Source organism: Dichotomopilus funicola (assembly GCF_033296635.1).
Source record: "Dichotomopilus funicola strain CBS 141.50 unplaced genomic scaffold C8A04scaffold_1, whole genome shotgun sequence".
NCBI lineage: Eukaryota > Fungi > Ascomycota > Sordariomycetes > Sordariales > Chaetomiaceae > Dichotomopilus > Dichotomopilus funicola.
In genome coordinates, this window is record NW_026944022.1 from 516,035 (window position 1) to 529,337 (window position 13,303).

At 54.0% G+C, this 13,303-nt stretch overlaps 3 protein-coding genes across 3 annotated transcripts; all 3 read right to left on the reverse strand.

The window, feature by feature from the left end:
* Positions 1 to 3,665: 3,665 nt before the first annotated feature.
* On the reverse strand, positions 3,666 to 5,038 carry C8A04DRAFT_23878 (uncharacterized protein; the record flags this gene model as incomplete). Its single annotated transcript, XM_062778857.1, has 4 exons — positions 3,666 to 4,234; positions 4,302 to 4,648; positions 4,749 to 4,848; positions 4,990 to 5,038. The coding sequence occupies 4 exons, from the start codon at positions 5,036 to 5,038 to the stop codon at positions 3,666 to 3,668; spliced, it is 1,065 nt and encodes a 354-aa protein (XP_062641456.1).
* Positions 5,039 to 6,000: 962 nt separating this feature from the next.
* C8A04DRAFT_33606 (uncharacterized protein) lies at positions 6,001 to 8,657 on the reverse strand (the record flags this gene model as incomplete). The annotated part of the gene is made up of 3 exons (XM_062782522.1): positions 6,001 to 6,251; positions 6,336 to 8,421; positions 8,496 to 8,657. The coding sequence occupies 3 exons, from the start codon at positions 8,655 to 8,657 to the stop codon at positions 6,001 to 6,003; spliced, it is 2,499 nt and encodes an 832-aa protein (XP_062641457.1).
* A 1,254-nt stretch (positions 8,658 to 9,911) lies between these two features.
* On the reverse strand, positions 9,912 to 13,152 carry C8A04DRAFT_23880 (SNF2 family N-terminal domain-containing protein; the record flags this gene model as incomplete). The annotated part of the gene is made up of 3 exons (XM_062778858.1): positions 9,912 to 10,122; positions 10,222 to 12,940; positions 13,107 to 13,152. 3 exons carry the CDS (start codon positions 13,150 to 13,152, stop codon positions 9,912 to 9,914), a joined length of 2,976 nt encoding a protein of 991 aa, XP_062641458.1.
* Between the last annotated feature and the right edge of the window lie 151 nt (positions 13,153 to 13,303).

Below are 13,303 nucleotides of genomic sequence, written 5' to 3' on the forward strand. Positions count from 1 at the left end.
GAGAGCACGACCAGGGAACGAGGAACAAGCGAGCGAGAGAATGGCCGTCAGGGTTGCCCTCCGGATTCTATCACGAAATAGTAGACAAATAGCCCAACAGAATCATGGAGGGGAACACGGCTAAGATAAAACGAAAGGAAATAAAAAAAATGCAGAACTCGGGAAGGCGCCCGGAGAACTTGACCAACAACCCCATTTTGTTTCCGTGGTTGCCCGCCCCCGTTCCTTCCTCTTCACCTCACCCCTCCCCAGCAACCTCATGCATGGTCGGCCGAGTGTAACGTTCGAAAGCTTAACACTAGCGCTGGCGACATGACATAGATGAAATGGGATGTGGGCGCGCCAGCCCATCGGCGCACGGCGGTTTCTAACGCCGGCGGCTGTGGGGACTTCTCGGGCTTGAAAAGAAAAAACGAAGCCTTCTCTTGGCTTCGCCTATTGCGGCCCCTGCGCTTGGTGAGTGTCAAGAAAGTTGCCGGCCCACTCACCGCTCTCGAGACCACGGACATAACAGGGAATTGACCTCTTGGCTCCATTTCAATTTGTGTCATTGGCCATCATTCTCGCGACCTGCCTTCTGGAATTTTTAGGCATGTCGCGCACCACGCGGCTTGGCTGCCTCGTGGAAAGACAGGTCACTAACTAGTAACTACCACCAAGGCTAGGTACCTACACTCAAGCTGCCTATTTAAGAAGCTCTCGGCCGGGCTCGCAACTCCTGCACAAACAAGGGAGTCATTTGAACTCAACGCGGTGGTTGCGTCGGGAGACAAGGCGATTCCGCTTCCGGCTTCGGAAACAGCTCTCTCGGCAAGTTCTATCCGTCCATTAATAATGTCGGTTGTTGATTGGCCCATGATCAAGCAAAGCAAACCTCTCCCGGCCCATCGCATGGGCCTCGACCTCGACCTTTAGCCCATGTTTGTTGCCGGCAGATGTCACGGACACTTGTCGCTGTCTTTCATCAGAATTCGAGGGTTAACTCTCCGAGGAGGAAGCGGAGTTGTTTAATGGCCAACGGGCATACCTGGCCAATATCCTTTGAAACCATATTTACCACAGTATCTTTTACACTGTCTACTGAATGCTTACAAACCTTCGCAAACAGCTTGTATCCAGGCCATCCGTGATAACTTCAACAAACAGATCCGCTTAGCCAGGGAGGTCCGCCTCAAGCCCTAACTTACCCCAACAAGGGGAGTGGTTACACAAAGTCTGCAATGGCGGTTTATCGGCCTTGATTTTTGACTCACCAAAGTAAAAAAAGCAAGGCCGACGAGGCGCCATGCTCGGTTCCAGTCTCTTCCTACACTTCTCGAGTGCTTAACCGAAACCGACGCAGCCTCGTCATCACTTCACCCTCCTCCAAATGACTTCCCCACTTTCCTGAACATGACTGAAGTTACATTGAACTTAACCTGTGGGCGCTGTCACACTTTTCGTGCCTTAATTCAACCTTGACTTGTCCACTGAAACCACAGAATGATCCTTCTTTGGTTCGGACTTGTTTTTCCTTTTTGGAATGTCATTTCGGGGATCGGGGCCAACGCACCGTCTTATCTCCGGCACAAGCTTTGCGCTCCAGACCCCCCTCCCCACTTTCTCGGCCGGTATCACAATCCTCCCGACGGGAGACTCGGCTTGGGAATGTAGGTGGGATGTACGTAAAGGAACGGGGTTGTCAATTTGTCATCCTATTGAAGAAAATTCCCGTAACGGTTCGCTCTTGTTTGTGCTCGGATTTTGTTCTCGCTTTCTCGTGAGGGAACAGTTGATGCCCTCCCCTGGCCGACGTTCTTTGCCCGTCAGGTCCGCCGACTCGTGTCATATACGACTTGATATTGGGGCAGCAAAAACAGGCCAGAGCCGGTTGGTAGTATTTCAGTATCCTATTTCTATGGACTATCTTGGTTGAAATGGTATGCGGTGATACCTGTCATTGCCTCAGACCATATTGCCCTGTGCCTGGTGGGCTTGTGAGGGTTGAAGAAAAGAGGAAACTAGAAGAAGGATCGCTTGATCCTTTAAGAAATGGTGAATCGGGCAAGGACATTCAACATGTCAAGAAAAATGAAGTCAAACACAACAAGGACCCACCTAGACCCGACTCACCGGGCCCAACTCACCGGGCCCAACTCACACCTGACCCAGCCGGCCGGTACCGACCTCCCCACAATAGACTGAGACTAAGGGGTTGACCGAGCGGGTGTGTATGGAACGGCCGCAATCATTGCCTTCCCGCCGTGGCAATCGCATCTCTCGGATGCGGCCGAGATCCCTAGATCGATGGGAAGAGATCGGGCGAATCCTCCTGCACCATCCCAAGCAGCCCGATAACGGCATGCTCCCAACCGGCTGAGCCGGACCCAGGGAACGGGAGAGGCACGCGACAGTCCCGTCGCACGCAAAAGCTAGGGGTTAAACACGCCATAGCCCGAAGGTAAGGCATGTAACGCCTAACGCCAATTTGTGTCGCATCTTGAATACATAGGTGCATATCAGCCCTACGCGGGACTGTTCGCTGGGCAGACATCAGGCCAGGACGAGAAGTGAAAACAGAGAGACAGTAATAGGCTGCACTCCTTTCGCAATGCGAAATCCGTTCGAATAGGGACCCGCCTAGTACAGCCCCTCTGCATTACGATGCACACCGGAATGAACTAGAACAAAGACGTTAGTAATTTTTGTACTGAAAAATTCCCTACCTGATTCAGCCAGCCGGTGTAATGTAATGCTTTCATGCCGGAGCCAAATGCCGGCCACCGCAAAAGTTAAGTGAGGCGAGTTGAATTAGACCGTTCGACGTCGTCACCATTCACGGAATGGGATTAGGCGGAGGGGACGAAGGCGCGGGCAGTGAGCGAGTTGCAAAATTCACGCAAGGGACGACGGGATCGAGGGTTGCAAAATGATGGACGACGAGAATCAACGAGCGGATGAGGCGAGCGACAGTCGCAGTTTACAAGGTCGGGGCAACAGGCCGTGTTTGTTTTGTTTCCTGAACGGGCCGATAGTTTGCCGGCCGATCTGAGAAAGGCGCTTCCACGTATTCGAAGCGGATTCATTAGGCGCGTGTTGAATTTTTGTCACAATTAGGACCTGTTGTGGGTTGATGGTTGTCTTCGTATCATGTCGACTACGGAAGAGAAAGCCTCCCCCCGGCGATGAGAAAGTTGCTGCTGTTGCAGAGTCGTCACGGGTATGTGATGTGATGTGCCGCAGTAGCGTAAAGGCGCAAAGAGAGAAAAATAATCGTACAGAGGCGGCTCCCATCTACCCCGTTTTCCGATCCAACTGAAGGAAGCGAAGGGACAGTTTTGAACGGGCGCCTGAAAAAAAAGGTCGGCCAGTAACTGCTGCAGATTGAGCCAGGTCCCATTTGCCATCGAGAATGTCGAGTGCCGCACCATACATGGCTTAACGATCTAGGGAACCAGTCTGATGAAAGGCGATGTGCCGAAACAGGGCCGTTTAAACCCCCCATATGCCTGCCGTGAACTCCAACCGATCGAATTTTTGGGATATCCGAATTCTGTGCCCATGCCAAACGCAAAAACGAGAGAGAAAAAAGGAAACCCGTGCTGTGACTCGGTCAGCTGGCATATGCAGCCATACTTAGCAAATTTCGGAATCGGGACGGATGGTTTAACGGCCACCTGCTGCAATCAGTTATTACTTGTTGTTACCAAATGGCAAAGCGGGAGCTCGGAAGGGGGGTTACCATAGGGCTCGCGGGTATCAGCACGAGGAGCGGCATCACCGTAGCCTCCAGTGCCACTGGGGGCGGACTCGCGAGGACGGGAGTCGCGGTCGCTCGGGCGGTCGTAACGCTCACGGTCATAGCTAGGACCACGACGGTCATCACCACCACGGCCACCATAGCTACGGTCGCGGTCCTCACGACCACCGCTACCATAACGGTCAACTCGGCTGCCGTAGGCCTCATCTCCGCGCTCACGACGCTCGTAGCCGCCACGGTCCTCACGGTATTCGCGGCTATAGCCTCGGTCCTCGCGGTAGTCCCGTCCGCCACCACCACCGCCGCCACCACTGCCACCATAGCCACGGTCGTAGCCACGGTCATATCCACGGTCATAGCCGCGGTCCTCGCGGCCATAGCCACGTGGACCACCGCGGTACGAGTCATCACGACCGTAACCTCCACCATAGCCACCGCCACCGTAACCTCCACCACGTCGGCGGTCCTCGAAACGACCTCCTCCACCACGGGGGTCTGTCATCTTTTTAGTCGTGGACGATTCAGACGTAGGCGAGGGGGGGATGCTTGGGTTATTACTCACCACGCTTGGGGGGACCAAAATACTTGCCGGGTGTCGGGGTGCGCGGGCGGACACGGCGCGCCTTCTCGATGTTAAGGGTGCGGCCCTCAATTACCTCGCCGCGCAGACCCTCGATAGCAGCCTCGGCTTGCTCAGAAGTGACCATCTTGACGAAGCCAAAGCCACGCGACTCGCCGGAGTGAGGGTCCTTCATGATCTGGCACTTCTCAACTTCACCATATTTCTCAAAAAGACGAGTGATCTCCGACTCCTCCAGGCGGGGGTGAATGCCGGTCACGAACAGGTTGGAGCCTGGGTTGCTGGCGCCATCGTCATCCTGTTTACCGCTGTCGCTCTTGATCGGAGCGCTGGAGGATATGGTAAGTCAGCAGGTGGCTACTATTATTGCGAGTATGTCTAGGCTGTGATCAATCGCTACGTGATTGTCTGCGGGCGCGTGCAACGTACCGGTCGTTACCGTTGGGAGACATGGAGCGACGACGAGAATCGTGGCCATCGTCGCGGCGCGGAGACGCACTACGGTCGCGCTCGTAGCGGGGGCCATCATCTAGTCCCAGCGAGTTAGTAATGACTGATTGCAGATGCAGGATTCGTGATGAGTGGTGGTGGCGACATGGATGCTAGCCGCAAAGCACGCGTGTCGCAATCGTGGCCGCGGGTGGAGAGAGAGGGAAGGCTGCGCGCTTACCGTCATAGCGTTCGCCAGTGGCCTCGTAATCCATCGAAGTAGTCGCCATGACGGCTGATAAATGGGAGGCGTGGTTCGGTTGGATGGGAATGGAAAGGAAAGAAGAAGGTTGAAAGGAGCTGCTCGACTTTACGAAGTGGAGCGGAGCTGGGGAAGTGGTGTGCTGTGTGGTTTGAGGGAGAACGGAAAAACAACCAGGCTCCCGGGAAATTATTTGACTGCAACACCTGAATTATCAGGCTCTTCCCAATGCGGGTATCCGCCAATGGGAAACAACAAAGAAACTCAGGGTGGTGCAAGAAAATGCTTCGGTGAATGGCGAGCTCAATCTCAGCACGGTAGGGAGAGAAAAGAAGAGAAGGGCGAAATTTTTGGAGGCGAGAACGATGCATGCAAACCACGTTACCCGTCGCGCTTTTGCCCTTGTTCTTCTTGTTATTGCATACGCAGCAGTTAAGATGAAGCCAGCTGGGAGAGAGGGAGCTAGCCTGATCGAGCTAGTTAGTCAGCTGCTGGAATGAGGCTTGGCGCTCGATATTCACAGCTCGCAAACATTCAACTCTGCGCTCCCTCCTTTCAGCAACATGAGGAACTCTGCTTTCAGGAATCGGAAAGAGGGCGGTTTTCAATGCCCATGATTTTAATACCAAGAAATGACAAATAACCTAGAATCGGGTTCATTAGAGCCTCTGAGACCTGCAACCCAACTTCTTTTAGCCAATCATGCCCGAAACGCATTCTTGTCCACAAGAACATAAATCCCAACTGACAATTGGTCGCCCTGGCTGTCCGGGACAGGAACGCTGAGTGAATAATGTTGAAGAGCTTATAACAATGCGGGGGCAATGCGTGGGTGGCAAATGGGAAAACCACACTCAGGCTTCAATATGTTTGTCATACGGGTCGCGGGGGGTTCCTGTGGGAGCTGAAGCAACAAGCCCTAATACTGTCGACCGCTAGCGACACCCTCATTATCGTACAAAGCAACGTACAAAATCACCCGGCGCTCTCCTAGAGATCCTCCCACTCGTCATCACCGCCCATCCCAACATTCCGCTCCCCTTGAAGCACCTTATCGACATTGAGCGCAGCTGGAGGTTTCTCGTCCAAGAACCGCAGCGCCTCGACAGCCTTTCCACCACAAGCTCGCTCCAGTGCTAAAGAGGCAAAGTGGCCGCCTACGACCGGCCGAGCCATGAAACGAATGTTGTTAGGGAAGTTCCCATCGCCCTCAGTTTCGTACAAGTCGGTGAACGGTCGATCTACGAGGCCATCAGTCTTGTTCAAATATATGTTCACGCGCTGGGGTACTGTGTGCTGTAAGCAACAGGGAGGAATAAACATACCAACGACAGTCTCATTCACCCACCGTGCCACGGCCGTCAGGATCTCCGTCCGGGTTTCCCTTCCCGTTACCGCCGCCGCAAAGAACTGCCAGTCGCTCTTGGTGTACAAGTGCCTTGAGTCAAGGGGTAGGCCGAACTTTTGCAACACGGCATGATACCAGTCGCTCTGCATCTGGTAAACCTTGTCGGGGATAAATGCCGTCTCCTTCCCAATGTCGCCTCCGATCGGCTTCTGGCCGACTCTTCCGATGCGACCGTTCCCGGCTTTGTTCTCATCCTCAACGTGGAAGCATAGGAGCGAGTCGGCGTACAAGTTGTAGATGGTGGTCCATGAGCCGTACCACGTGTATGCCAACTTGGCGTGCGTCCCGTCGCGTGATATGCCATACTCCTGCCACTTGTCGATGTAGTTATCGGCGATGTCCTTGTAGCGCTTCGCATCTTCGTCCTGGCCGACTAGGTCCGCGATGTCGCTCATGGCCCTGATCCCAACAATGCCCTTGAGCGCGAGATTCGTCTGGTTGGCTAGCCAGCCGGCGAAGTCGTCGGTGCAGAGCTGATTGTGCGGGATGAGTGACTCACGGACGAGGTAACCTGTCCACTTAGACCAGAGTTTGTACGAGCGAGAGAGCCACTTTTCAGCGGTCTTGCGCCCTGTGGCCTTGGTAGTGGTTGCTTCAGACTCCTGAGTTCGTGACACATCAAAACCGTGCTTGTCGACATGACCTTGCCATTTGGCAAAGGACGTCAATTCTCCTGCCTCGCTGCTCACCATTGCTTTCGCGAAGGCGGGCTCCGTATCGTAGCGAAGCGCATTGGCGAGCGCGAGGCCCATGATGAGCATGTTCCCACACTCCTCGACGGGCATATACTCGTCCCTCCCGTCCGAATGACCTGTCGCATTGGGGAAATGGTATCCGAGATCGTGCATGCTGTAGTCGTTCGGATATTGGCCGCTCAGCTGATGCTCAAGTAGTGGTTCCAGCAGGTACGCCAGCCACTGCGGATTGGTGTACAGGAAGAAGGGAAAGGCCGGGAAGATGACATCTACGGTCTGAAAATTGCCGTTGGATGAAATCTCTTTTAGAAACAAGATAGGGTTGTCTGGCGTTCCGGAGAACTGGGTAGCACCCAGAACCTGGCGGGCCGAGAGCGCGGCGATGTCCTGGTAGTCTTGCGAGCCGGAGCGGTACGCATCGACGGCAAGCGAGTCCGAGTAGTTCTTGGCAAGTGTTACAGCGGTTTCAAAGTCATTGTAGTGGTACTTGATCAGCTCGTTGGGGTTGGAGATATGTGATTCCCAGAGTGGCTTCATGTGTGTTAACCCCTTTGCTCTTGCGAACTGGACCACCGGATCTTGGATGAGGGCGAAGGTGAAGGTGACGCTCTCCGTTTTCCTGTGACATTTCCCTTTCTTGTCACCTAACTTGAACGACTTGGCGAAGGCAAACACGGGTTCCTGGTCCATAACCGAGCGGAACTTCTGGTCGACTTCGTTCTTCAACACGCCTTTCTCTGCAAAGTGCTGGCGCAGGAGCGCGGATGTCCCGCTTTGATGGTAAACATCAGCGGGTCCAGTGAAATGTAATGTTCCCCATTCGGAGCGGTCTGCAAACTCAGTAAAGAGCTGTTCATGAAGCCTCGAGACCTTCCAAGTCTTGAGCACCGCATTTGCATTACTGCCACTACTCTCGTTCCCGGAGCGGCGGTGCTTGTGCAGTTCCCATTGTACCTCGTTGCCTCGATTTCCCGTAACCCATTCGCCGTTGGTGTCGGTGTAGATGTTAACATCAAGACATCCCTCGACGATCACAGTTAGGTAGGCCGCTGGGATCGATTGTCGGAACGTGGATGACGGGGTGATTGGAGATAAGAATGACAGCGTTAGCCGAGCATTCTTATCGGACGATGTCCCAGACACTTGATACGTCAAGTTCGTCGTTGACGCATCGAAAGCCGCACCGAGATATTCGGGGTACCCCACTTGGTAATGTTCATGGTCGTGCCGGAGGGAGTCATGGGGCCGCCCGAGGAGAGGATAGACTTTGCCGGTCTCTGGGACGGAGACCATGACGGAGAAACCGACCTGCGATCGAGAACGTTTTAGCACGCGGGCAAATAGGGACTCAATAATAACAGTAATTGAAATCATTTTCCTACATGGGCTCCAGTATAGAACACCGGCCAATTCTCCCACGGCGCATCGCGGGCGTTGTATAACCAGGTGCTCAGGTATGGGTTTCGGACGATCAACGGTAGAACATTGGGGGTGAGGGTCGATGCGCTGGCCAGAACGACCAGCGCCAGGAAGTCAAGACGCATCTTCTTTGGTGCCTGGGTCGAAAGTAGCAGGTAGGAGGTCGTTAACTGTAGTCGAAACTAACAGCTCCCCATTGCACTGCGCCGCCTAGCACCGGTCCTGTTTCCGGTCGGGTACGAAGCGAAGCTTAGCCAGGGAGCTCAAGTGTTGTCAAATCGATAATCGAGGCGCCCCTATGGCTGTGTCTCCGGCCGTACGTAGTACCTATTCGAGACAACAGAAAAGATACTAAGTAATGATGATAGCGTCCACGCTAGCTGGTTAAGACTTCGAGAATGTCTAGCTACGGCAGCACTGTTTAAGATGTAGATGGGATGAACCCACAGCAAAGAACGGTACAAGATAAAAAAGACCCCTGGAGTTTTCAAGTTCCCGGTTTTTTTTTTGGCAAAAGGAATGAAAAGGGGGACCTTAGCTCCAGCTCCTTTCCATCCTCGGCATGCTGAGCAACGCTTGATGACGACGCCTTGAGGTTGATCGCTCGGTCCTTCCAATGTTCCATGAAGCCCCTCGCCCAATCGCTAAAAGCTGGGGAATCGCCCTAGGGGGCTCCATTTTCAGGGCTACTGGCGCGCTGATTAACCCCGCAGTTTCGGAATCTTGGCGTGCGCAAGCTGAGTTGGTGGTCCCCACCACTGTGTGGGGACTTAGGTGTGTGTTGAAACGCACCCCGCAGCACCTCGACCGCAGGTGGTCACCCATTTCTGAATGAGAAGCGGCTGGGATGGAAATTCGGAGATACTTGTATGGATGGGCTGAGATGGAAAACCTAAACGAGCCCCTCGAGCTCGAGAAAGGGCGGGTTCATAAAGAGCTCAGTCGTTTACAAATCAGTTTTAGAAAGTTATCTATAGGATGTACATTTACATAACCTGGTGCCACCCAGGAGATTCCTTAACATGCAAAGTCGCCTAACCGACTCAACAACCACCTGACCCCCGCCATCCACGTTGTTCTGCCTTCTTGACCTAGAGCAAAAAATAGAACGTCGCGCTGAGGAAATGAAAACCCCCAACTCCGCAACCTTGTCTCCGTATATCCCATACATATCCATCCCCCGACATGACCTTCGTAATCCCCTTGGCACTCAATATTGGCCTCGGGGGCACCGGGGGGGGGATGATCTAATGCGCTAGTGAACAAGTGCTAGTAAAAATGGCCCCAGGAGCAAAGTTAAAACGAAAAGCGAGCGTAAGCCCGAGCAATACAACCCAGATCGATGAGGGAGACCTTGTCCAGTGGGAAGGAAGAAGGAATCAGCTGCCGCGGAAGAGGAACTGCAGATCCTCCGGGCTGAGCGAGTCCATCGCCGCATCATCAGCATTGATGGTAGAGTTGATCATGTTTGTCTTCTTCTCTTGTAAGAGGACCATACGGCTCTCAACGGAGTCCTCAATACACAGGCGGGTGATGGTGCATGGACGGGTTTGCCCAATACGATGGCACCGGTCAGCAGACTGCCATTCACTGTTTCAAACTTTGGGTTAGCATTATGTGCCGCAGGGTGTGACGAGAAGGGAGGTCAAGTTGGGGGCTGGCAAGAGGTGTGATGGCAATAATACATACGCCGCAGGATTCCACCAGGGGTCGACGATGAAAACCCGAGAAGCCTCGGTAAGATTCAGTGCTACGCCGCCAGCCTTGAGTGAAACTAGAAAGACCTCGACGTCGACATTGGTCATGAAATACTGAATCGACGCCTGCCGTTGAGCAGGGGTCATGCTGCCATCAAGCATCACAGTTGTGATACCGGCACGACGCAGACGCCACTCGATCAGCTGCAGCATGGTCGTGAACTGGGAGAAGATGATGGACTTGTGTGACGAATTGTCGGAGCGGAGCTTGTGGAGCTCGTGCACGAGTAGCTCGATCTTGGAGGACGACGTCCAATCCTCCATTTTAATCCGGTTGATGATAGACGATTTTTTGACCTGGACCTCGTCCTGCTCCATCTCAGGCTGCTCGAGGTCAATGGACAGTGGGATGTGACACTGCGGACAGTTCGGCTCTGTCGTCGAGTTCAGGTAGCTCTTGACGCACATACGGCAGAAGTCGTGTTTGCATTGGGACCGGATCGCGTCCTCGGCTGGCTCGTCGCAAATGCTGCACACGAGTATGTTTTGACCGCCCTCGCTGTTCTTCTTCAGGATCAGGTCTGGGTGATCAGCTACCTGGCGCATCTGCATAATGAGACCAAAGATGTTGGCGTAGTTGTTGAGGAGGACGCCGCTGGCGACGTAAGTATCGAACTTGCGTTGACCATTCGTCATGATACTGTTGGCAAAATCGTTCTCCTCTTCGCCAAAAAACTGGCGCTCCACGTTAATCTCCTTCACTGGAAGCTCCATTGAATCCGTGTGGTCTTTCTTGAGACGGCGAAGCATGATTCGATCCGTCATAATACGCAGTTTCTGGAAGGCCGCGGCGCCAACGCCCCGATTGCCAAACTTTTGAATGGGGTTGAGCAATTCTTGGTTGAAAACGGATACATGGCGCATGCCACCGTGGCCACAACCTGTGCATCTGTTGTCGTCGTCCATCTGCCACTCCAGTGTGGAGCAAGGGCACTGCTTGCACAAGTAGCAGGCAAAAGGGCGGATGTTGAGGAAGCGAATCAGGGAGAAAAACTCGCCGATGCGGTTTTGGAGAGGGGTGCCAGATAGGCACCAGCGGTAGGTGACCTTGAGGGCAAAACAGGCCTTGGCTGTCATGGTCGTTCTCGTTTTGATGCAGTGAGCCTCGTCGAGAATCACACGGTGGAAGCTGGTTTGGTGGATGATTGACTTTTCTTTGAATAGGCCGCCCTTGCGCTTGAAGCCCTTCTCCTGCTTGCGGTACATCGACTCTAGGCTGTTGTAAGACATGATGATGACATTGTACTTCTTGATGTCTTTAGCCGTGAGGTTTTTCGATTTGGAGTTGGTTCCGTGGAGGACGAGCGTCTTCAGAGTTCCGTCCGTGTAGGACTCGATTTCCGTCATCCACTGCATCAAGGCGACGGGAGGAACTAATACTAGCGAGGGCTTTTTGGCCGGAAAGTCAGACATGATGAGGGAGACGGCCTGAATAGTCTTGCCGAGGCCCATCTCATCGCCGAGCAGGCCGCCCTTCCACTTTGTCTTCTCCATCGCCATCATCCAAGCTAAGCCCTCAAGCTGAAAGGGCTTAAGGTGGCGAGAGATGGATTTTGGTTGATTTGCTTTGCCAGCTTTCAAAACAGGCATGTCTTCTAGTTCCTTCCACATAGTGGTAAGTTCTGGGTGGTGCGTTTCTAAGCGAATCCGGCTGATCTTGACACGACGCTGGTCAGCCTGGGCGCGGTAGGCGCGGCGCTGGGTCATCGCGTCTCGGAGGCCGCGGCGGTGGGCCATCGCGGCCTGAAAGGCCGTGTCTAGTGCGGCTAAATGGTCATCATTGTTGCCGTTGTCGTTGTCCACGAGGTTGCCGTCGGGGGCTCCGCCAGCGTCAGGATCGGCACGGCCATCGTCCCCAGCGTCGGAAAGATCACTGTCCGAGATCAGGTAGTCGGACCCAAAGGCGCTAACACTGGCGTCATCATCTGACAGATCATCACTGTCGGGGAGTGCCGCATCCTCCTGGGGCTTCTTATTGTGCGATCCTCGTGCTTGGGCGGGTGGTGCCCCAGGTTTGGTCGTAGAAGCTTTTCTGACAGTGGCCCGCGATCTCCGCAAAGGCTCATCGTCACTCTCATCCTCATCTGAGGGTTGCTGAAGATCGCTTTGTTCGCCTTCGGAATCTGGTACGGCGACGGCCCGTCTTTTGTTTCGGATCTTAGAAGAGCTAGCGGGTCGCGATGGACGAGCGGCAGGCGGAGCAGCGGCGCGACGTCGAGTTGAGGGGCCAGATTCAGAAACAGAAGGCTTGTCAACGTTTTCGGCGGGGGCATACTCTTCCGCCTGTAGTTTCCGAGCCATGGCCGCATCCGGGGAACTGTCCGAGAATTCTTCCTCGCTATCCTGAACCACGGAGCGTTTCCGCTTCGTGCCCATGGCCAAAAGACTATTGTCGCGGTTTCGATGCAGTGGTATCTTCGTAGATGGGAGTACCACTTCAATCCTATTGACTCGCTGGCCCGAAGGCTGCTGCAGAGGCTCCTTTGGGGTCGCCATCTCGGAATTGCTAGTCAGAGGGGTCGTAACTCCGCTAAGAAGGGAAGGGGTGGCGGAGGTAAAGACAGTCGGTGAGTCGGACGTCACACTTGACCTGCTGCTCTGGCCTTTGGGCCGCTTAGCGGGATCCAAGGGGCGAGGCTGCGGAGGTGCTACTAATGATTGAATTAGACAAAGTCGTGAATCGTGATGAAGGAATGAAAAAAATCAAGGCCCCAAAAAACAAACTAAAAGAGAACAAAGGAAACAGCCCGAGCTAAAGCGGACACATTTTCAAAAGCGAGGAGCCGGAATCAAGAAAGGCCGGAGAAGGCCACATACCGGCAGTGCCGTCAGCCGCGGCTAGGGACCGCCTCGTTCGAACCATGACGACGACTTGGGGTTGAAAGGGCGAAAACCGATATGTTTCAAGATGCACCCTGATTAAATCATCAAGGATTGGTCTTTGAAGTCTAGATGAAAATGCTGTTCCCCCCTAGAAAAAGGAGAACGACTAGAAGTTGGGTGCCGGAGTCAGG